The 24,719-nt window shown below is 32.3% G+C and overlaps 1 protein-coding gene across 3 annotated transcripts in view; it reads right to left on the bottom strand.

The window, feature by feature from the left end:
- Positions 1 to 24,719, bottom strand: part of Ss18 (SS18 subunit of BAF chromatin remodeling complex) — a 78,160-nt gene that overhangs the window by 9,844 nt on the left and 43,597 nt on the right. The window contains exons 6-10 of one of the 3 annotated variants that reach the window (XM_076836716.2): positions 12,938 to 13,105; positions 12,199 to 12,303; positions 9,237 to 9,329; positions 8,404 to 8,526; positions 5,321 to 5,454 (exon numbers count right to left, since the gene is read on the bottom strand). In XM_076836716.2, coding sequence (XP_076692831.1) covers positions 5,321 to 5,454; positions 8,404 to 8,526; positions 9,237 to 9,329; positions 12,199 to 12,303; positions 12,938 to 13,105 — 623 coding nt within the window. Of the gene's footprint in view, positions 1 to 5,320; positions 5,455 to 8,403; positions 9,330 to 12,198; positions 12,304 to 12,937; positions 13,106 to 24,719 lie in introns of those variants that run through there. The other 2 variants (XM_076836717.2, XM_076836714.2) reach the window with 2 other exon arrangements.

Here is a 24,719-nt window from a genome sequence, read left to right as displayed (position 1 = left end):
GAACTTTGTGGATATACTATAAAACACTGAATAACACTTGGGGCCGGGGGTACTATGAATTGAACTCAGGGCACTTGACCACTGAGCCACATCCCCAGCCCTATTTTGTATTTTAGTTAGAGACAGGGTCTCACTGAGTTGCTTAGTGCCTCTCTGTTGCTGAGGCTGGCTTTGAACTCGAGACCCTCCTGCCTCAATCTCTGGGGCCGCTGGGATTACAGGCATATACCACACGCCTGGCAATAGTACACTTTAAAATGGTGAACTGTATGTTATGTGAATATATTTAAATAAAGCTTATTCTTTAAAAAAAAGAAAAATTCAAAATAAGAAAAAGAGAACAAAAATCAGATGTGACATATAAGGGAAAAAATAATAAAGAGGATACACCTAGCCATACCAATAATGTTAAATAAATTCATCAGGAAAACTAAAACTTCTAAAGATTTATGTGCCTTAAAAATGTAGAGCCAAATCCCAAAGGCATTGCTTGTAGAAATAGATAAAGCAATCATGAAATTCATATGGAAAAATAAAAGACCCAGAATAGCAAAAGCAATTCTAAGCAGGAAGTGTGAATCAGGCGGTATAGCGATACCAGATTTCAAACTATATTACAGAGCAATAGTAACAAAAACAGCATGGTACTGGTACCAAAACAGGCGGGTGGACCAATGGTACAGAATAGAGGACACAGAAACTAATCCACAAAGTTACAACTATCTTATATTTGATAAAGGGGCTAAAAGCATGCAATGGAGGAAGGATAGTATCTTCAACAAATGGTGTTGGGAAAACTAGAAATCCATATGCAACAAAATGAAACTGAGCCCCCTCCTCTCACCATGCACAAAAGTTAACTCAAAATGGATCAAGGACCTTGATATCAAATCAGAGACTCTGCGTCTGATAGAAGAAAAAGTTGGCTCCGATCTACATATAGTGGGGTCGGGCTCCAAATTCCTTAATAGGACACCCATAGCACAAGAGTTAATAGCAAGAATCAACAAATGGGACTTCCTTAAACTAAAAAGTTTTTTCACAGCAAGAGAAACAATAAGAGAGGTAAATAGGGAGCCTACATCATGGGAACAAATTTTTACTCCTCACACTTCAGATAGAGCCCTAATATCCAGAATATACAAAGAACTCAAAAAATTAGACAATAAGATAACAAATAACCCAATCAACAAATGGGCCAAGGACCTGAACAGAAACTTCTCAGAGGAGGACATACAATCAATCAACAAGTACATGAAAAAATGCTCATCATCTCTAGCAGTCAGAGAAATGCAAATCAAAACCACCCTAAGATACCATCTCACTCCAGTAAGATTGGCAGCCATTATGAAGTCAAAAAACAAGAAGTGCTGGCGAGGATGTGGGGAAAAGGGTACTCTTGTACATTGCTGGTGGGACTGCAAATTGGCTTGGCCAATTTGGAAAGCAGTATGGAGATTCCTGGGAAAGCTAGGAATGGAACCACCATTTGACCCAGCTATTACCCTTCTCGGACTGTGGAACCAACCCAGATGCCCTTCAATGGATGAATGGATTAAAAATATGTGGCATCTATACACCATGGAGTATTATGCAGCACTAAAAAATGACAAAATCATGGATTTTGCAGGGAAATGGATGGCACTAGAGCAGATTATGCTTAGTGAAGCTAGCCAATCCCTAAAAAACAAATACCAAATGTCTTCTTTGATATAATGAGAGCAACTAAGAATAGAGCAGGGAGGAAGAGCAGGAAGAAAAGATTAACATTAAACAGAGACATGAGGTGGGAGGGAAAGGGAGAGAAAAGGGGAATTGCATGGAAATGGAGGGAGACCCTCATTATTACACTAAATTACATATAAGAGGTTGTGAGGGGAATGGGAAAATAAACAAGGTGAGAAATGAATTACAGTAGATGGAGTAGAGAGAGAAGATGGGAGGAGAGGGGAGAGGGGATAGTAGAGAATAGGAAAGGTAGCAGAATACAACAGTTACTAGTATGGCATTTTATAAAAATGTGGATGTGTAACCGATGTGATTCTGCAATCTGTATTTGGGGTAAAAATGGGAGTTCATAACTCACTTGTAGCTAATGTATGCTAATATATGAAATATGATATGTGAAGAGCTTTGTAAGGTTTTGAACAACCAATTAAAAAAAAAATGTAGTGCCAAGGACTGGGGATGTGGCTAACGTGGTAACGCGTTCGCCTGGCATGCGCGAGACGCTGGATTTGATCCTCACCACCACATAAAATAAAATAAAGATGTTGTGTCCACCGAAAACTTAAAAATAAATATTAAATGAAAAATTCTCTCTCTCTCTTTAAAATAAATAAAGACATTGTGTCCACCTAAAAACTGAAAAATAAATATTAAAAAATTATCTCTCTCTCTTTAAAAAAAAAAATGTAGAGCCAAAATACATGAAGCAAAACTGGACAACGCTAAAGGAGAAATAGAAAAATGTATTGCTGTAGACAAATATTTAATATTCCTTTCTCAATGTGTAAAAAAAAAATCACCTAATACATAGACTTACTACAGACAGGTGTTGTGGTGCATGCCTCCAATCCCAGGTATAGGACAATGAAACAAGAAGATTACAAATTTGAGCCCACTGTGGGCAATCTAGGGAGACCCTGTCTCAAAAAAAAAAAAAAAAGAAAAGAAAAGAAAAGAAAAAAATGGGGATAGGGACTGGGGATACTGCTCAGTTGATACAGTGTCCCTGGGTTTAATCCCCAGTAACGAAACAATATTATCAACCAACCTGATCTAATTGACATTTATAGAATACCCTCACAGACCAAATTCTGGGCCATAAAATAGATCTAAATAAACAAAAAATAATTCAAGACATGGCAACTATGTTCTATTATAATTACAAAATTAAATTAGAAATCAATAACTTAAAAAAATCTGGAAAATCTCTAAATATTTAAAAATTAAGTCATAAACTTCTAAATAACTCGGGTCAAAAAAGAAATCAAAAGTAAATCAGAATGTAGTTCAAACTTACTGAAAATGAGAACAGATCACATAAAAACTGTGTAATGCAGCTTCAGAGCACTTATATGGAATCAAACACTTAGATTAGAAAGGTCCTAAATCAATGAAGCTGCAGCTCCCTTCTTAAGAAAGTAGAAAAATAAAAGCAAATGAAACTTTAGTAAGCAGAAGTAATAATAAAGATCTGGTAGAAAGAAACAGAAAACAGAAGAGTAAATGGGCAAAATAAAATAAACCAACAGCTAACTCAAAAATCAATGAAGTAGATAAAACCCAGCCAGATAAGCAAGGTAAAAAAAGAAAGATAAAAATTACCAGTATCAGAAATGAGAGATGTACTATCACTATAGATTCTAGAGCTAGTAAGAGGATTAATAAAGGGACTGGGGTTGTGGTTCAGTGGTAGAACACACACCTAAAGCGTGAAGCACTGGGTTCAATCCTCAGCACCACATATACATAAATAAATAATAAAGGTATTGTGTCCACCTACAACTAAAAAAAAATCTTTAAAAAGGATTAACAAAGAAATTATTCAACAGCACATATAAATGAACAAATTTCTAGAAAAAAAGTTCCCCAAGGAAATAGAAAACCTAAACACTCCTATAATTAATAAAAAGAATATTATCAATTTTCTGCTAATTCTGCAAGAAAAATGTAGAAGGAGAATTCATCCCAAATCACTCTATTATAGACTAATACTTGATCTTGATAACAAAACCAAAAACATTATAAGGAAAGAAAACTTGAATACAATATTCCTCATGAAAATAGATGGAAAAATTTTAAACAAAATTTTAGCTAATCAAATTCAATATGTGAAAGGATAACACCAAATAAGGACAATGACCAAATAAGAGTATATCTCAAATAGGAAAGTTGATTTAAAATTTGAAGATAAAACAATGTTATTCAATATATTAACAAATTAAAAAAAGAAAATCACAATCCCCCAAAATTCTCAGCAAACTAGGAATACCACACCTGATAAAAGATATCTACCAAAAAACAAAGCATTACATAAGAATGAAGAACTGATCACCTCCCACCTGAGATCAGAAACAAGACAAAAAATGTCCACTCTAAATATTTTTACTTAAAACTGTAGTTGAGGCAGGGAAGATGGGAGGGATAGGAGGGGGAAACATTCTGTTTGGAAAAAAAGAAGACAATATTTCTATATATAAAATGTGATGTAATCTACAAAAAAAACTACTAGATATAACAAATGATACTAATAAGGTTACAGTTCTGATAAAATATCATAATAAGGTTATAGTTCTGATAAAATATCAATATACAAAAATAAATTATGTTTATATATACTAGCAACCAACTGGAAATTGAAAGTTTTAAAAAATTTACAACAGCAGAATTATGGGATAATTCTGCCAAATGCTATGTTAAGATCTATACACTGAAAACAGTAGTTCTATTGAAAAGATATTTTTTTAAGGAACATGTCGTTTTCGTATGTTGAAGCACTCACTGGTATCATTACAATCTTCCCCAAATTATCTACAGACTCAAGAACATTCCAATCAAAATGCAAATAGGCTCTGTGTAGAAATTAACAAATTAATTTTAAAATTTATATGGACATACAAAGAATCTACAGTGATGAAACAATTTTGAAAAAGGAATGAAATTGGAAAACTAGCACTATCTGATTTCAAGACTATTATAAAACTGTAACAATAAAGACAGTATGGTACTGAAATGAAAATAGATCAATAAAACAGAAATAGACATGTTTATGGATAACTGATTTTCAGCAAAAGTAAAAAGATAACTCAGTAGAGTTATAGCTGAGATCATTAGCTATGTAGAAAAGAAAACACACCAATCTTCAATTCATATTCTGTAAGGTATCAATAAATTAACTCAAAATTGGATCATAGACTTAAAGGTAAAATCTAAAACCATACAACTTCTAGAAGCACGAGAAATAAGAGGGGAGCTAATAAAAGCAACAACATAGGTGGATTTAAAATCTCACCAAGTCAAGGCAAAGCTTTCACCAATAAACATGAGGAAGAAATAAGTGTGCCTAAGGATAAAATAAAGAGAGAGAGAGAATGAGAATATACCATTGCCATATTTCAAGATGTGTTTTACATGTCAGAATGACTATGATCAACTATACAAGCTTTCTATGAAAGAGACTTAAAAGTAACATACTTATTTTTTACTTACAAATGTCCCAGAAACAAAAGAAGAAAATATGAACTTTCAAGTGAAAAATACTTAATCAACAATGAACTAACAAGGTGAAAGTTCCATAGCTGGCCCAATAACTTACCTGGTCATATCCATAAGGCCTCTGCTGGGGTGGCTGGGGTGGTCCAGGTTGTGTTGGTCTATAACCCCCATACTGCTGACCTTGTCCTTGTGGATAGTTAGGATACTGAGGACCTGGACCACCCTGTGAAGGACCTATAAAATAATTCACAAACACAGGTCTAGGCAAAAATATAGTAAGTTTCTAGAATTTGAGAAGGGTTTTAAATTAGATGTTACTATATTTTCATATCTAAACTACAAAGGAAAGTTTGGTACCAAGATTTTCCAAAATGCTTTGTGAAATAAATTTCAGTGGTTGTAAGAGTGAAAATACTCTAATGCTGCTTCAATAAAAACTATTTTGTGTCATGTCCTAGATATTAGTAAATGTATAAAATAAAAGGGAAGAAATACTCAAGGAATTATAAAGTATAATAATAAAATTAATTTACACACTGAAAATTTATAATTTGTAACTGGAAAGTTAACTGCAAGCAAGAAAAAAACAAAAGAAAAAAATGTAGATTCAAAGAAAAATTATGAAATAATTTCAAAATATAGACCGAGCATTGATGATATTTATAACTCCAGATTAACATATGCCATCACCAAAGGAATCCTATGGCTATATTCTATATCAGTAAACTTATTATGACAGTATTTTAAAACAGAAACTAAAAATCTGAAAAGTCACAGGTTGAATATGAAAAAACATGATTCAAAAGTTACTCTGAAAAATGGAGTTCTACTCAGCCATAAAGAAGAATGAAATAATGCCATTTGCTGGTAAATAAATGGAAATGAAGGAAATCAAGCTAAGTAAAATAAGTTGAGATTCAGAAAATCAAGAGCAGACTATTTCCTCATGTATTAAAGCTAGAGCAAAATAAGGGAAGGAAGGTGGCAGAGAACGAGATTGGACATCAGAAAGATATATGGTAATCAGTAGAACAGAAGGAGAACAGGAGGGAGGGAGGAAAGAAGGAAAAGGGGTAGAAATATGGAAGGAGTTTAATAATAGCTTGTTATATACATATATAAATGTACCAAAAAGAATTTTACCTGTGTATATATGTAGAAAATGCCAATCAAAAATAAATAAGTAGTGAAAGGAAGTTCAACAAAGGAGAGAGAAAATAGGAGAATGGAAAAGAAAAGGGGAAGGGAGAAGAATGGAGAATAAAATAAAAGTCCTTGCATGTCTTATCTTGTCAAAATGAACCCAAATACTATGCATAATTTTAATGCTATAATTTTTTTTAAAAAAGGTTACTCTGAGAATCAATCACCTTTCACACTTAACCCACAAAAATGATTTCAAGTTCCAGAGATAACAAGGAATTGATTTGGTGTGCTAAACAAATCTGTGTATTTTAGAAATTCTCTTATCTACTATAAAGAATGCTTTATAAAGCATAAGCTAAAAGCTTTGACACTTCAATGTTTTCTGCCAGTCATTCAAAACCAGGCATAAAAACAATCACTACAGAAGAAAGTGTCAAAAGAAAACAATAAATTTCCAATTTTAAATAAATCCAATCATCTATTTACTATATCTCATTTATTAAAACTCTAAACTTTCTATTAAATCAATTAACATTTCTTTAACCCTCTCTTCCGAATGAGGATTATGTTTCTCCTAAGTCAATGAATTTGCCTGATTAAGTCACATCACATTTGTTCTTATGCAAATACAAACACTAAATAGTCATGAAGGGGAGGGGTAAGCAAGTTCCTTTGTTTATTTGTTGTCATTTTGTTTGTTTTGTACTAGGGATTGAACCCAGGTCCTCTTTACTACTGAGCTACAATCCCACCCCTTTTTATTTTTTATTTTGAGACACGGTTCTCACTAAGTTGCTAAGGCTGGTATTGAATTTGTAATCCTCCTGCTTCAGCCTCCTGAGTCACTGAAATTACAGGTTCAAGGCATCATGCCAAACTTCTTCGTTAAATAAAAATAATAAATGCATGGAATAATTCTAAAGACAGGTCTAGAATCAAGGAACCAGAACTTCTCTTCTTTAGGAATATACCTGATTCCCAATATCAGTTCTAATGTTTATGTTGAAAGGGCAAGAGAATTTCATCCTGACCTTGGATTTTTAGATTTTCTATCATATGTAGCCGAAGGTGCCAATTGGAATAGCAGGGCTTAAATCAATTACTATAAACAGGGGCTGGGGATGTGGCTCAAGCGGTAGCACGCTTGCCTGGCATGCGTGCAGCCCGGGTTCAATCCTCAGTATCATGTACAAACAAAGATGTTGTGTCTGCCAAAAAATAAATAAATAAATTCTCTCTCCCCCTCTCCTCTTAAAAAAAAAAAAAATACTATAAACAGTAAGTTATGACTGATGTGAAAAAGATACCAACTTAGCAAGAGGTGGTATTAGTATTAAAAAGCAGCTACTTCTATGTTATTAAACCTTATTTTCTAAAATGACTATAGTAGCCTAAAATTTAAGACTGAGATAGCAGGTCCCCATCATTCAGTGTTACTTATACATTTATTTTTGGAACCAGAAATTTAATATAGAGGAACTTAACCACTTAAGAAACATTCCCAGCCCCACTTTTTTCTATTCTATTTTGATACAGGGCCTCACTAAGTTATTGATGCTGATGATGAATTCACAATCCTCCTGCCTCAGTTCACTGAGCTGCTGGGCTTCCAGGCATGCACCACCATACCAAGCTCAATGTTATTTTTTGCAGTTATTCTTTTTTAAAAACAAATTTGCTAAGCAAGTTATGTACATATAGTTAATTCTAATACCAATCATTAGTTTTCCAAACACATAAAGTTATTGGCTGGTCATGAATACCAACTAGGTCTGAGAATTCCTTTTTCTTGTCTTTTAAATGACTACACATCTTAACTCTGGTCAATGAACTACCTTTAGTTTGTGATATTTGGATTATTATTATTATCTAAGAGGAATATTTTAAACAAATGCTCTAATAGGAGACTAGGCTAAACCTATGAATTTTAAAAACTAATTCTTATAAAACTAAATGTTAAATATCTCCACTTTCATATTTCAAAACAGAAATCATCACATTGGGATGGGGGGAATAAAACTTGCTAAAAGTTATTACCATAGCCCTGCTGCTGTCCTGGGTAGCCCTGCTGCCCTGGGTACTGCTGCTGCTGGGGTGGATATCCTTGTTGTGGAGGGGGTCCCTGGTAAGCATCCTGTTGTTGGCCATATTGTGAATTTCCTAAAGGATAATTGGAGAAGAGGAAAAAAAAAAACACTGAGAAGTTTGCTGAATTAACTTTTTCCCTCTAAGATGCATAGCCAACAACACAAGAACAAAATAAAATGCCATATTGATTTTTAAAAGTTAACAAAACAAAGAAAAACTCAAACCAAACAGAAGGATTTCGGCCAAACAAACTGCAGTTAAAGCCAATTTTGCAAGGTTGAACTGCAGCATTTTCAGCGTCTCTGCCATACGAGCATTACATTTACTGGAACATCACAGTCATAAGATCATGACTATGCTAAATAAAATAAAAAAGACAAAATTAAAGACAGCTACAAGAGCACACACTAGCTACACAAGATCAGCAAGCTGTTTCCTAAAGGCACTATACTTATATGTAAAATTATACATATGTAAACACACACGAGGAAAAAAAAATTGGATTGATGGGTTTATGTTCAAATAGAAAATTTCCACTGAGGAAAAAATTATTTTTAAATGTTTTAGTCTTTTTATTGTTGTTAGAAATGGCAAGTCATGGTTATACATTTTAAATATTTGTAAGGAAATTATTTTGATTGTTTTGGGTTCCCTGTAACTTTTAAGACAGCCAGCAACTAGTATTCTACAAGAGCTTTGCATGGGTAGAAGTTGTCTTATGCAAGAATTTTCATTCCTGTAGAAGGGGATATATATGTATGTGTGTGAAGGTATATAGATACCTCCTTCGTAGTAATGTTGTGAGGAATCCTCATAAGGCCTATCGTAGCCTTGTTCAGGATACGACGGTTGCTGATAACCGTAATCATTATGACCTACATCAATTCGACAAGAGACAGGAAGAAACGTTAATGGCCACTGAGTGAAAACCCTAAAAATATTTAAACTTTCAGATAAAATTGAAAAAAAGAAAAAGAAATGGAAATACATAAAAAATAATTTCAATTGCATTAGCCAAATATTTACAAATGTGACTGTTTTCATATTGAGATAACGTGCAATTTTTTTAAAGCAAAAAGCAGTAGTTTTAGAAACATTACACTTATAGACTTGACTCTGATATTCCTCATTGAGGAGGGAAAAACTTTATCTTTTTTTTTTAAGAGAATGAAAGCATTCAGGCCTTTCACATGTAAATAACTTGAATTAAATTAGAATGAACAAAAGAAGCAATTATCATATTTTGTCAAACACCTGTTCTGCTGGTCTCCAATTCCACAGCATATGCTAAAAACAATGCAAAATATAAAAGAGCTCCATAACTTTTTTTCCCCTGAAAGAAACTGAAACAATTTTTTCACACTCTTAACATTTTCTCACATAATCTCAAAGTGTTTTCAGGTGCAAAATATATTTATTAATGCTGCCACTTTAGAAGTCTTTAGAAAATATTTCTGGAGTATCATAAACATATACCTTCTTAAAATTAACAGTGTTAAATGCTAGGGTACACCTTCAATTTTAAGAAATAATAAATTTCACCTATAAGATAACTAGATTCTATTTTCATCCTTTAAATAAATTTCACTAATTGTAGAAAATGACTTTTCAAGTTGCTAAAATCTGAACTGAATTTTACAAGAATGTCTAATTATAGAAGAAAGAATATGGTTAATGAATAAATATTATACTCAGTGCTCTAACATTTGAATATTCCCAAACCACTATGTAATTATCTATATCAAAGGTAGGCAAACTGTGTCCTGTAGGCTTTATATAGCCAGTGGCCTGTTTTTGTAAATAAAGTTTTATTGTAATATAGTCATGGCCATTCATTTAAGTACTATGTCAAACTGCTTTCATAAAAAAAGTAAGGATTCAGTGGTTGAGACCAAGACAATATGTCCTACAAAGACTAAAAAATTTATTATCTGGCCCTTTGCAGAAAGTTTGCCAACGCCTCATCTATGTTACTATCTGGACATGCGGAAAAAAATATCCAATGCTGTTTAAGAAAATAATTGTTGCTATAAGTGGAATATTTATGCACATATCAAGACATACTTATATACTTTAATGCAAAAGTGATACTGTACAAATAAAAAATCCACTAATGTAATAAAAAAGTACAATAACCTTAAGGTTTTGATAGTTACAAAAATAATATACCTATCTATTTTGAATAGAAAGGTCATATTTATAATAAGGCAAATTTCACATTTCAGGAAATAATTAGGACCCAAAAAAATAAGTTCAACTAAATCATTTAAAAATTAAACAAGTAAAATAATTATTAATTTCAACAATATAACTTAACAAAGTAGATTTCAACTCTTTAAAAATCTACAGTCCATACTAAAATTACTGTTTTTTTTTTTTAGAAAAAGCTAAATACGATGTGTACATATGAAATAAAAAATAAAAAAGCCAACTTTCTAAATAATTCATGGCAAGAAAAATCTGAGATCAAAAAATACATCATTCTCTAAACAAGAATAATCCATATATGTCATTATCACTAATAAACATTTAATGATGTAACTATTATAGATGATTGCCCTTTCTGTATATTTAGAGCCTCTGTGGTAAAAATCAATGTCTTTAGAGTACCAATGTACTTTTCTTTATATTCATACACTTTAAGTTTCCCTAATTGTATTTCAAGTTGTTAAAATCTGAACTAAATTTTATAAGAATATCTAATTACAGAAAGAAGAATATAGTTAAATATACTCCGTGCTCTAACATTTGAATATTCCCAAACCATTTTTTGTGAAACAATTTTTCAAATACACCAAATTATATCTTCTTGCTAGCTTACATTAGTATCTAGTCAACAGCTCCTGACGCTTTAGCTTTAAAATTCTCAGTTTCTCTACTAACTTAAATATGCCAAAGGAATTTACTATGAATGAATTTTCTGGGAAATCATTTCATAATAAGACAAATTATTTTATAATATGACTACATCTTAATTTATCATCTCTACAGATTTGGATTATTTTTTCTTCAAAATTACATTGTAAGAATTTTCAAACAAAGAAATATTTTAAAACTGCACAGTGAAAACCTACTTGTATACTTTTATTATTACTAATTAGATTTTCTTAAAATGTGATCTTCTTTACTAATCATTTTTTCACAATCTACCTTCCCTCTTTAAAAACAAAACAAAACAAACCCACTAAGCTGAATAACCAAAAATCTGGTTTCTAAATTATCTTGCTTATTCTACTAAATCTATACAAATCTATATATCCTGTGATAGAGTATAGTCCCCCTAACTCTTCTCAAATCAAACACTAATGTACACAACAGAACATTGTTCTTTGAGAAGTATGCAATATTAACTGAAATTCAAGAACTATATTCTCCATGTATTTATACAATGTATAAAAGTAAACCAATAGCTGAATTTTATAGTATGTGAATTGTATCTTGATAAAGCTGTTATTTAAAAAAAAAGTAAATCAATAACATTCGCTTCAGTTCAAATGAGCAATCACAGATATGAAAGGATCCTCTTATATACGAAAAGGATTCCAATAACAGAATGTGATTCCTGATGGTACTAATGGAATAGCTACTCAAAATATACTTTGAATTAGGTTATAAACTAATATTTAAATTACTAAAGTGTTTCTAAATTCAGAAGAAACAAATTGATAGTTTCTTCATCTTCACTGTCTACATTAATGTCGGGCAGGGATAGAAAATGGGAAGGTTAACGTTAGGAGAGATTACCATCAGGGTAATATTGCTGGTTCATGCCTTCTGGAGGACCTTGTCCACCATGACTGTATTGGTCCCCATAATAGTCTTCCTGGCCTGAGTACTGCTGTGGTGGGCCTGAAAAACCACAACCAGTCAAGATGTAAATAATTCGTTCTCTGTCATCAAAGGCTTTCTATTCTGATGTAATGAGAGATTATTTTTCAGATGCAGATTCCCCTCCAACACTTTGGCATTTCTGGTACTTTTAATTATTCATATATATACACACACACACATAGAAACACAGCAATTCTACATACCACATTTACTAAAATTAACGTTAAGACCACACATGCAATATCAAACAAAACAACTCAGAAAACACAAATACTAAGTTCTTAAAAATAGGTTCAACTTGGTAGAAGATTAATTTCCTTTTCATTTTCATATTAGAGCACATCAAGATAAAATTGGGCTTGTTCCTAGCCATATATTCTAAACTTCTAAAAGAGAAAACAGTATTTCCTAATGCAAATTAGCAAGTTTTTGATTTAAAAATTTTAGGATAAGAGAAAGCTGTGTATCAGGAAGTTCCTATTTATTTAATGACTCGTAGGACCCTTCATACCTACTATATCCACTGTCTTTGGAGGTCGGGGAATAACAACAAAAAACCCTGACTATGTCTAGACAAAAAGTTCACTAAACTCAAAGCCTTTCAATTACTGTTATTAATATTAAGCAGGAAATTTTCCAAATGTAACCTTACCCTGTTGAGGTGGTCTATAGGGAGGAATCTGTCTCTGACCCATCATATGATTGCCTTGGTTAACTTGACCCATCATTCCCATGGGTGGCTGCTGTCCTTGGTAATGCTGCCCACCTCCTTGTGGCATATTGTATTGCTGAGAAGGGGGCTGCTGATGCATCATTGGACCTGAAAATAAACATTATGCACATAATTTTTTTGCACAGAATTTTAACATCTTCAGAGAATTACAAGATTCTGTTTATAGGAGGCTGGGGATGTGGCTCAAGTGGTAGCGCGCTCGCCTGGCATGCGTGCGGCCCGAGTTCGATTCTCAGCACCACGTACAAACAAAGATGTTGTGTCCGCCGATAACTAAAAAATAAATATTAAAAAATTCTCTCTCTCTCTCTCTCTCCTCTCTCCCTCTCTCTTTAAAAAAAAAAGATTGTGTTTATAATACAAAATATATATAATAAACATAATAAAATCAACTTAAAAGCAAATCTTTGAATTAAAGCTCCCTCAACTTAAAAAACCCTATAAATAAGGATATAAACAACCAATATATGGTAGTTGACCCCTAGAGCAGTATTCTAGTCATTCAATAAATAAATAAATAAATAAAGACAAAATAGATAGAATATATGAATATCTTGAATGTATATATTTTCCATGTTCTACCTAATATTTACCTATACCACCTTTTTAGAAATACACAAGTCAGTAGTCAAACGAAGGGAAAGAAATCAAATTCCTGGATTTCTATTTTGTTTTATTTTGAATAGCCACTTAATAATGACAGAAAAGGTAATTATACAAACATCTGCAAATACATCAGTAAAATTTCATAAATTTAATTTTAGGATTGGGGACTGAACCCAGGGGCACTTTACCATTGGAGCCATATCCCCAGTTCTTTTTATTTTGAGATAGGGCCTCACTAAATTGCTGAGGCTGGTCTTGAATTTGCAATCCTCTTGCTTCAGCCTCCTGAGTCACTGCCAGTCTACTGTTGATACAGCTACAAATACTCCCCCCTTGACTGTCTTGGGGACAATTTAAGAAGAAAGTATAAAAGGCAAAGAAACAATCAAGAGCCTGGAAAAGTTTTACAGGAAAACCTGCCTAGAAGAGCCAAAAGCTCATTATTCAATTATTTAAATAAACAACCAAAAACAATGCAAAGCAAAATCACCTCTTCAAAAGTATTACTGACCTATCATAATAGTAACAAAGTAAGCAGAAATACTTTCTAAGTAGATAAATATTTTATCCAAAGGAATGCTCTCCTATTCATCTTATTCTGTTTTACTTTTTTTTCCAAATTCTTCTTTTCCTTTTAATTTTATCATTGTAAAATAAGTCTTTTCAAAAGTTACTCCAGGCCCTTCTTTCAACAAGGAAATAAACTCTTAATAATAGGAACTAAGTAGCTCAGTGACAGTAGAGAGGAAGAAAACTTAACATTTAATGCACAGCTACATTGCCAGTTACATGCTTTCACATTCATTTCCTATAAACCCCTAACAACTAACTACTAGAGAACAATCCCAAGTTGTTTTTTCTTTTTATTTCAAGTTTTCAGCCAAGAAATCCAAAGATCAAGATTATATAACTAATAGATACTAGATGGGATTAAGACAAATCTCAAATCTGATTTCAAAGCATATACCTGTTCCACTATTTTTCATTAGCTCTATTAAAAAATAAGCTATATTTGGTCTGTAGTTCAGAAACAAGTTTTGTTGTAAAAAAGTTCTAGGGCTGGGGTTGTGGCTCAGTGGTAGAGCGCTTGCCTAGTATGTGTGAGGCACTGGGTTTGATCTTCAGCACCACATATAAATAAATAAATAAAATAAAGGTATTGCATCCAGAAAAAAAAGTTCTAAGACCATAATGAGCTTAACTGAGGTTACAATTTCAAGTATAATTTATATATAATTAAGTACTGAAACTAAAAGTCACAGTATAATAGGCAACCTGATTATTTGTGGAATTTATCTTCAGGAAATGAATGTTTTGCTGTGTCTTTCTTCTCCAACACTGTCTGAAAACCTCTTGCCTTAACTGAAAGTAGCAATACAACTAGTGTATGCTCTATGCATTGAAACCAAAATTAAAAGAAAAACCATAATAACTGGGGGGGGGGGCGGGGGAAGAGATCCAAAAAGATAAATAATAAAATTCTAAGCTTTGCTCTAAAGGAGAAAAGTAATTCTAGCTTAAGCTCTAGACAGCAAAGACCATGCTGCTTGTGCTTTATCTTTTGGGACCATCAGCAATTCCAATCCCAAAGAACTCAATTACCACCCTTCCCTTATTCTCAGTCACTTTCCTCCTTCTGAGGATCCTAACATCATTCAGGATCAAGCCTAAAACCACAGAGAAAATGAACAGGCTTGCTCTACTATAAAAACGTACTTTTCATTGTTTCCTTGAAGACTTACCCACTAAAGATAAAAAAATTACGATTTTATAACTTCACTTCTGATTGTTTAGGAAACATTTTCTTTATGATAAAGAAATATGCTATAGTGGTAATGTGTGAGTATCATCTCCTGAGACACTAATGAAAATAAGAGCTAAATCTCAAAAGACTACCCCAAAGTAAGTTTCAAAAATGTACACTATAGAGTAAAATAAAACTACAAAATGAGTCTATTATAAATAATCATTTTCTGTGAATAATAGCATTATATGTTATTATATGCTTAAGGGATATTCCTCATATTTTCCTTAAACCATTTTGATGTTAAGATGCACTAACAAAGTATAATATATGAAGACTCGTACTAATATCTTAATTACTAATAATATACTTTTTACAAGGACATAAAACAAAAATTACCATGTTATTTACTTCCATTTTGAGTTTTATACCCTTCTAGATATTCTACAGAAATAATGACAATATCTTAAAACATAAAATATTCCCCAAATTACTGTACTTTATATTACTGAAATTCTTGATTCCACTGAGATGGTTAATACTTAGTTAGATTATCTGAGTCAGAAAGAATTTTCTTAAAAGAGAAAGCTGAGAATCAAATTTGAGTACTTCTTATATACCAGAAGATGGGCCAAAAGCCAAGTGGCACAAAGATGTGACAGGAATTACCACAATCTCAATGACTTACAATTATATAGATCAAGAAGAAAAAAGGTTTTACAGACATTGTTTTAATTAATCTGTGAAGAGTTTTGAAACAATATAATTTTTTAAAAATGTTCTGACATATTCACTTATTCATATCTGTAGATGCAAACCAACACACTAAAATTCTATAAATTGTTTCATTAATCTAAGAATTATTTCAACATAGTTAAAAATGATAACTAACATTAAATGAGCACTTATTATGAGCCATGAACTAAGCTAAAAGCTTTATATATATTATTTATCTTCCCAAAACGTTACGAAAACAGGTATTATCAACTTAATTTTCCTAAAATAAAAGAAATTTCCTCAATTTACCAATAATTATAAGAATCAGCATTGATTCTATAAGGAAACTGTTGACAATCATTATTTTCATTTTCATATTTTATCATTTACTATTCATATTTTACTACTTGTTCCTTAACCAATTATTCTCAAAATAAGCCATTTATAGCTCAAGTATAGTAATAGTTGGTTTACAAGAAAAAAATTCCTGTATTCTAGCAAACTCAAGTAGCTACACTACTATATGTTTAAGCAGTCATTTAAAATGAAAAAAAGATTCTCTACATAACTAAATTATACGTCTGTCCACATCAAGAATTTTAAATAGTTCACAGTCAGATGTTTGGACACAATACCAAGGACAAAAGAACAAAAGCTGAATAAGAAAATGTGCAATTATCCCAGAAACTTAGTAGCTAGGCACAAACTTAGCTGGTTACTTACCTAAGTAACTAATGAAAAATAAAACCATGATACATTTTAGTTAGTAAAAAGAACAACTCATTAAGTGATACAAACAAAGAACAATCATTAAGTGATACAAACATTTTGACTACGTGCAGTGGGGCATGTAATCTCAGCTACTTGAGAGGCTGAAGCAGAGGATCATAAATTCGAAACCAGCCTCAGCAACTTAGCGACACCTTGTCTCAAAATAAGAAATAAAAAGGACTAGGGATAGATGTAGCTCAGTTGTAAAATGCCCCTGAGTTCAATCCATAGGAGAAGGCGGGGGAGGGGGGGAGGTTTTTTTTTTTTTTTTAAATAACATGAAATTTTTACAGAAATTCTCATAGAAGTATTAAAAGTTATGAACAATATCATCAATGTTTTGTTGTTATCATTTGTTTCTTTAGTGACACAGATCATCTTATATGCAGTTATTCACATTCCCCGTTCCTTAAAGTTGTGATTCTCAGCCTTAAATGAATCTGTCCTCCAGAGGACATTTAGCAAAATCTGGTGAGTTTTAGTTGTCACAACTCCAGGGTTGGAGAAGGGGAGCCGGGAGGAACAAGGAGGGAAGAACAGGGGATGTACTGGGGAATGAAAATGAACAAATTATACTGTTTTATTGTTTACATGTATGAATATATTACAACAAATCCCACTGTTATATATAATTATAATGTGCCAATAAAAAGGGAGAAAACGATTAAAAAAAAAAAACTGGAGGGTTAGGGTGCAATTGTCATCTAGTATGCAGAGGAAAAAAATACTGCTAAACATTCCATAATGCACTGGACAGGTTCCCACAAGAAAGAATTATCCACCTCTAAATATCAATAAAGCTGAGTTAAGAAATCATTAATTTCTCAAGGGCATAATTTTAATTCACAGGGCTTTTTATAAACTAGGCTGGGAGTTAGACTATATATTTAACTTCCTCATGATTGAGAACTGGGAAAAGGATGTGTAGTGAATTTAAAAATCCAGCAAAATAAAAGGTTATGCTATTTAGATAACTCTTCTTAAAAGATTTCCTCTTAAATAGTTTCAACTGTATTACACAATAGTGATTTAAAAAAAAAAAAAGTCACTGGTAAACATCTGTTGTTCACTGAAAAGAGTTCCAAAGATCTACATTTATGTGGCACATGTATCTCTGTTGTGAAGACCCTAACTTACCCTAGCAGATAGCCACGGAGCTGGGCTACATTAGAATACCTAGCTTTGTTACTGGGCAGGAAAGTCATAAAATTATGAACCATCTGGCAAAGAATAGATTATTCTAACCAGAAACATTCTGAAGGAATAGACTACAAATAAGCAAGACTTTTCATATTTATTAAAATGTAATTTGTAAAGCACGTATTTTACAACTCAAGACAATTATACTTCCTGGGTACATTTCTCAGAGAAATGAAAATTAATGTCCAATAAAAAATATGGACACATATGATTATCCATAGCATCTTTATTTGTAAAAACCCCAAAACTATAAGTAACTAAAATGTTCCTCAATAGATGAAAGGCCAGGGTCTGGGGATGTAGCTCAGTGGAAGAGTGCTTGCCTAGCATGCATGAAGCACTGGGTTCGATCCTCAGCACCACATAAAAATAAACAAATAAAATAAAGGCATTCTGTCCATCTACAACTACAAAAAAAAAAAAAAAAAAATAGATAAAAGGCCAAACTGTAGTACATCCATACCATGGACTACTACTCAACAATAAAAAGAAATAAACTGCTACTATATGAAACAATTTGGAAAAAACCCAAAGGTATTAATTATGCTGTGAACAATCTCAAAAGGTCAAACACTGTACAATTCCATCTATTCAATATTCTCAAAATAACAAAATTAAGAAATGAGGAAAGAGTAACAGGAATTTTCAGCAACTAGAGCTAGCTGGGGGGGGGGGGCCAAGGTACACAGAACATCTCTATTTCATCTTTGCAACTTCCTGTGAACCCATTTTAAAACTTTGTTTTAAAATAATGAACCTGAATTCTGCTCAGTTACTGTTTTAAGTGAAACTCACTTGGATTTTATTTCCCAAACCCAGAAGATTTTGATATTATCCAGTTATTCATTTTACCTGATAGTTAACTAACAAGGCCTTCTTTGTTTCATTCTTGGAATGAAAGCTGATAGAAGACAATACCAGAAAGAAGGAAGTTGATTTCTCTAACTTGTTATGGCAGGAGAATACATATCTAGCTAATCAGTCAATCAACAAATAGGACAAAATAGTGAACAAACAAAACACAGTTCCTGATTTCTAAGAACTGAAGAGTCTAGGGGGAAATAAACAAATATTTATAAATAATTACATTTAGATAACTATAAGTTTGCTGCTACATATAGCCTAAGTACAGACTACTATACTTAACTGGACTTATCTATGGAGTAATTTAAAACTTACATATCAAGATTAGAGATCATCCTTTTTTTGTGCTCTATGTTTTTTTTTTTTTGTATTTTTAGGTTTTTTCATATTGAACATTATTTTATAAATAGAAAAAATGTACAGGGGAAAAATCATGACCTTGAAAAATTTATTCAATATAGGCAATACTGATTCAAAGGTATAAACAAAATATATAGTCTGAACTACAATATAATGGCTATAATAAACCTAAAATTCTTTGTAACAGAAACTTGCAATATTAGCAGCATTTCAGAGACTTACTGATTTTAACAGTGAAAAGAAATAAAGGTATACGCAATTCTCATTCAACCAAAACACTAGAGATCAAATATGACATTTACTGGAGTATTTAAAATATTTTTCATTTTAAATTTTCTATGTCATACTTAATATTCAGTACATATATTCAGTAATATCAAGGCAGAAGTGTGACCAGTCTTGGGAACCATCCCCTATAATTTCACAAAAGTGAGGGCCAATATTAGGGACCATCCCCTATAATTTCAACCCCTAAAAGTAATTATTTTATGTTACATAACATCACAATATTTATTACTATATTAAATAAGATATATGTATATTATGTGTATATTATATTACACACAACACACACACACAAACACACACAAACAACTGGGGATTCCTATAGCTCCTGAATCGGGATTTTGATATGGATTCATAGAGCAGGGATTATGCCTAGAGACTGAGATCAACCATGTGGGCAATCAGTTAAACCTACATAACAAAGCCCTAATAAAAAATCTTTTAACATCAAGGCTCAGATGAACCCTACTGGTTGGCAATATTCTGCATCATCACATGTCCATACCAGGAGAGAAAACATCCTGACTGCTTAAGGAGAAAATAATGTAAACACTGCACCAGGTACCACTTCTGGGCTCCGCACTATGCATTTCTTCCCTTAACTAATGTAAATCTGTATACTTTCTCTGTAATAAATTCTATCTATGAGTGTAACAGCACTCAGTGAGTTCTGCGAATCCTTCCAAAAACATGATTGAACCAAAGGATGGTTTAGGGAACCCTTGAACTTGTAATCAGTGTCAGAAATAAGGCCAGTCTAGGAGGTCATCCCCTATAATTTCACAATTGACTAAAATTTCACAGTTAGCTTCAGAGCTAAGGGTAGTCCTAGGAACTGTGCCATCTAATTCCTCACAGTGACTCAAATGAATGGCTCTTGCAATTGTGCCTCATCTTTCTCTCTTGCATCATCAATTTCCCCTCTAATGTATCATTCCTATCATATAAAACAAGACTTAACATCTTCCCACATTTAAAAAAATATTTCTTGACATAATATCTTCTTCTGGCTATTAATCCTTTTTTAGCCCTCCTGTATCAAAAAATAACTAGAAATAATTGTCTTTACTCACTATTACCATTTTTTTCTCTTTCAATTTTCTCATGAACATGTCAGTCAGGCTTCTGCCCCAATCCCTCCATAAAACTGTCCATCTTTGTCATAAAATCCAAGTTATTTTTCAATCCTCACCTCACCTGCTCACACAATTCTCTGATTTTAAAATCAGCTTAGCTTCTAAGAAACTTTAATCTCTTGGCTTCCCTCCCAACTTACCAGCTAGTTCTATTTAGTCTAAGCTTCCATGTTAAAATGTGGTAATAATCGTCAGATGTTTTTTCCTTCCTATTATCTACTTGTTTAATAATGTATGTCTTCTAATACCATAGCTTTTAATACATTCACTTCTCCCTTAAGTCAAAACTCTTAATTTTTTAAGTAATAACACTAAAAAAGAAAAAGTTCTATTGTGAACATACTTAAGGTAACCAAATCAAATTGGTTTCTTTCCTGTAGGGAATCTCAGACCTGTTAATATGCTAATAAGCATACTGAATAAGCATTTTACCAATAATTACTAAAATCTAGGCCACAATTTTGAAAGTTTAGAATGAACATTCTTCTACAATTAGGAAATAACTATATTTTTTTCCATGAAAGTAATATTATCATTTTCAGAATCCTTCTGCTGGAATAAAACATTTCAAAAAACTAAACTGCCATACCTTAAAAATGAACAAAATGTTTGACTTATGTGAAATTCATATAATTTGAACAGCTTTAATCTATAAAGAACTCCTTCAAATTAATAATGGAGGTATAAACAACACAATATAGAACATGAAGAGGCAATTCACAGAAAACCCACAAATGGCAAATAACTGAAGAAGTTCAGAATCTTCTCTAATAATCAAAGAAATAAAAGTTAAGAGGACTGCTAGATCTAGCAGTGCATAACTATAATCCCAGTGACTCAGGGTGCTGAAGCAGGAGGAAAGCCTCAGAGACTTAGCAAGACTCTGTCTCAAAATCAAATGTAAATGACTGAGATGTAGTTCAGAAGTAGAATGCTCTTGTTCAGCAAAGATTAAAAAAATTAATACCATAGATATGTAGTGAAATCAGCACTTCCATATACTCTAGGGATGTGACCTCACACATCCTTTACATCTTTATTGAAAATAACTTCTCTCAAATATTTTAAATTCTCATGTATTTTATCCTGACAATTCTGTTCCAGAATTTGTCTTACGAAAATCTAACACAACTGCTCAAACAAAAATTTTTCTTCCAGAATTATTTGTAATAATAAAAAGACTAGAAAAATGTTTTAAAAGTAGATATAGTTAGGCTAAAATATATTCTAGGTTCATACAAAGAATAATACTATTTTGGGGCTGGGGATGTGGCTCAAGCGGTAGCGCGCTCGCCTGGCATGCGTGCGGCCCGGGTTCGATCCTCAGCACCACAGACAAACAAAGATGTTGTGTCTGCCGATAACTAAAAACTAAATATTAAAAAATTCTCTCTCTCTCTCTTAAAAAAAAAAAAAGAATAATACTATTTTAGAAATGAGGTAGATTTATATATACTAATAACAAAAAGGCACAAGGAAACATACCTGTCACAATAGGTATGCAGAATTAATTGTTAAACTGTCCTACTACTCTAATGTCAAGCCTCTGAATCAGTCTAACCAAAGAGCACACTAATAAAAAGCATGGTATTTAAAAACCATGGATTTGGAACTTACCATTTAAATGAATCAAGACTTTCTTAATACTGTTCAAAACAAAACCAAAACCAGAAATAAACTAGATGCTGTGAATAAAATGACAGTTGATAAAACAATCTCAAATTTTTGTGGCAATTTAAAAAGAAAAAACTTGATTATTCTAACCAACTGATATTTTAGAAATTATGCAATCAGTGAATCAGGATGTTTAAATGCACCATTATTTAATCTTACTTTAAGAAAGTAATCAATTTATTCCAAAGATCCTGCCAAGACATGAGTTCAAAAAGAATTATATACATGGAATTTGTAAAACAAATGTAACAATTGGTGAAACCCCCTTTCCTTTTGAATACGTAATTAGTAAAATTCTGGAAATAAGGAAAGCTACAATTACTAATGTCTGGGAATGAAAAATAAGCTGATTCTATCAAATACAATGTTGGTCATCTTCAGAAGGTCTTCCTAATCTTATTTGACTATGCTCCAATAAATGTATCTGTTGCTTTCTTAAACATTTTTAATGCACCAACTCTGTCTTTCTAGGTTATCCCATGACATCTTATTCCAATTCCTATTCATGGAATAGATGTATTACTTAACCTCAGTCATTATTCTCAGCACTTAGGGAAATGGCAATAAACACCAATTTCCTACCTTTTTAGAGTTTTTTGAATTCTGGTGAGGTTTATGCTCTACAAAGGAGTAAGCTTATTAGGAATCTGGTTCTCTTCAGGTTCAAAATGATGATCAATGTACTAGATAGATAATAGTGAAAATAACATGGGAAAGTATAGGTTGGATTGCCTATTACATTAAAGGAACCTTCTGCAGTAAGTTTAAGAAAGAAAATCATAAAACTTTAGGGGCTGGGGTTGTGGCTCAGTGGTAGAGCCCTTGACTATCATGTGTGAGGCACTGGGTTTAATAACTCAGCACCACATAAAAATAAAAAATATATAAAATAAAGGTATCATGTCCATCTACAACTTAAAAAAAATAACACTTCTGTTTTCTAGATTCCTAAGCACATGTAAGTCACTACAAATAAACTAAAAGACAATTATAATATACCACTACATATAAGCTCATTTTTTAAAAAGTTCAAAAAACAATAATTGCTGATGTTCTTTTATAGTAAGTATGAATACAAAATGTATAGTTAGTAAACTCAGTGGGGTCAACTCTATGTGTTTATGTGTTTTAAAGAGACAGGTTCTCACTCTTGCCCAGAATGGCCTCAGACTCCTGTGTTCAAGTGTTTTTCTTGCTTTAGACTTCCCTGAAGTCAGGAGTACAGGGAAAATCGTCACACCTGACTTTGTGCAGCATTTTAAAATGACATATTTTGTGTGATAGGTTTCCATTTTGTTGTTATATTAGCCCTTGTACTGATTTTTCGCCCCCAAGGGTTGAATGTAGTTCAGTGATAAGCACTTGCCTAGCATGCTTAAGGCCATAGGTTCAAATCCGCAACACCATGACAGAAAAAAAAAAAATCCAGTAAACATTAAAAAGCTCAATAATGAAGCACAAAGAACTTCCATTATTCTATTACTGGAAATAATATCATTACTATAACACTAAACTCTGTATGCCTTATTGTAGCTACTAGTGTAAATTAGCAGACTATCTCTCTTGTCTTCAAGCAATCAAAATTATAAATTATAACTGTGTAAAATATCTATCCTTTGCACTGATTTCAATCTACTCCCAAATTACGAGAAGATTTTTAGAATTTACTTTTTTCTCCTTAATTTCGCTTTTGATATTGAGAGAGACAGAAATAGAGGAAGGCAAGGAAGAGAAAAATTAGGGGAAATGTTTGAATTCTTAGAGCAATTTGCAAGTATGGTTAAAAACCAAAATCACTTCAAAACTACTAGCATTAATGTATCTATATTTGCAATGGTTTGCTTACAAAACTAATACTGGGGTCTGGGAACGTAGTTCAGTGGTAGATTCCTTGTCTACATGATTTCTAAGGCCCTGGAATGGATCCTCAGAAACATGAAAAAAAGATAGAAAACTACTACCATATAATTGATAATTGGCTAATTACTAATTACTCAATAATTATTAACATATTAATGTTATATTAATACTACTAATTTAATATACTAAATAATTACCAATTAAATAGCTCTCTTTAAAAACATAATTCTTCAATTATTCCCTTTTTTCTGTTTGTCACCACAGGTTTCTTTGTTGTTTTGTTTTCTGTGGTGGGGATGGAACTTACATGCATGCAAACCATATACTAATACCACTGAGCTATAATCTAAGAAATTTCATAAGTTTTTCTTTTCCATGACTCATAACCCCATTAATAAAAGTTATTAAGTACTCCTAACATTTTTCTAGCATTTCCTGATACAGAGATAAATGTGTTGAAATATGAGGTTATTCAAAAGAAGAT

The sequence above is a fragment of the Callospermophilus lateralis genome, chromosome 17 (assembly GCF_048772815.1).
Source record: "Callospermophilus lateralis isolate mCalLat2 chromosome 17, mCalLat2.hap1, whole genome shotgun sequence".
Classification (NCBI taxonomy): Eukaryota; Metazoa; Chordata; class Mammalia; order Rodentia; family Sciuridae; genus Callospermophilus; species Callospermophilus lateralis.
Note: the sequence above shows the minus strand (reverse complement) of the source record. Positions and strands in the feature narration are given on the sequence as shown.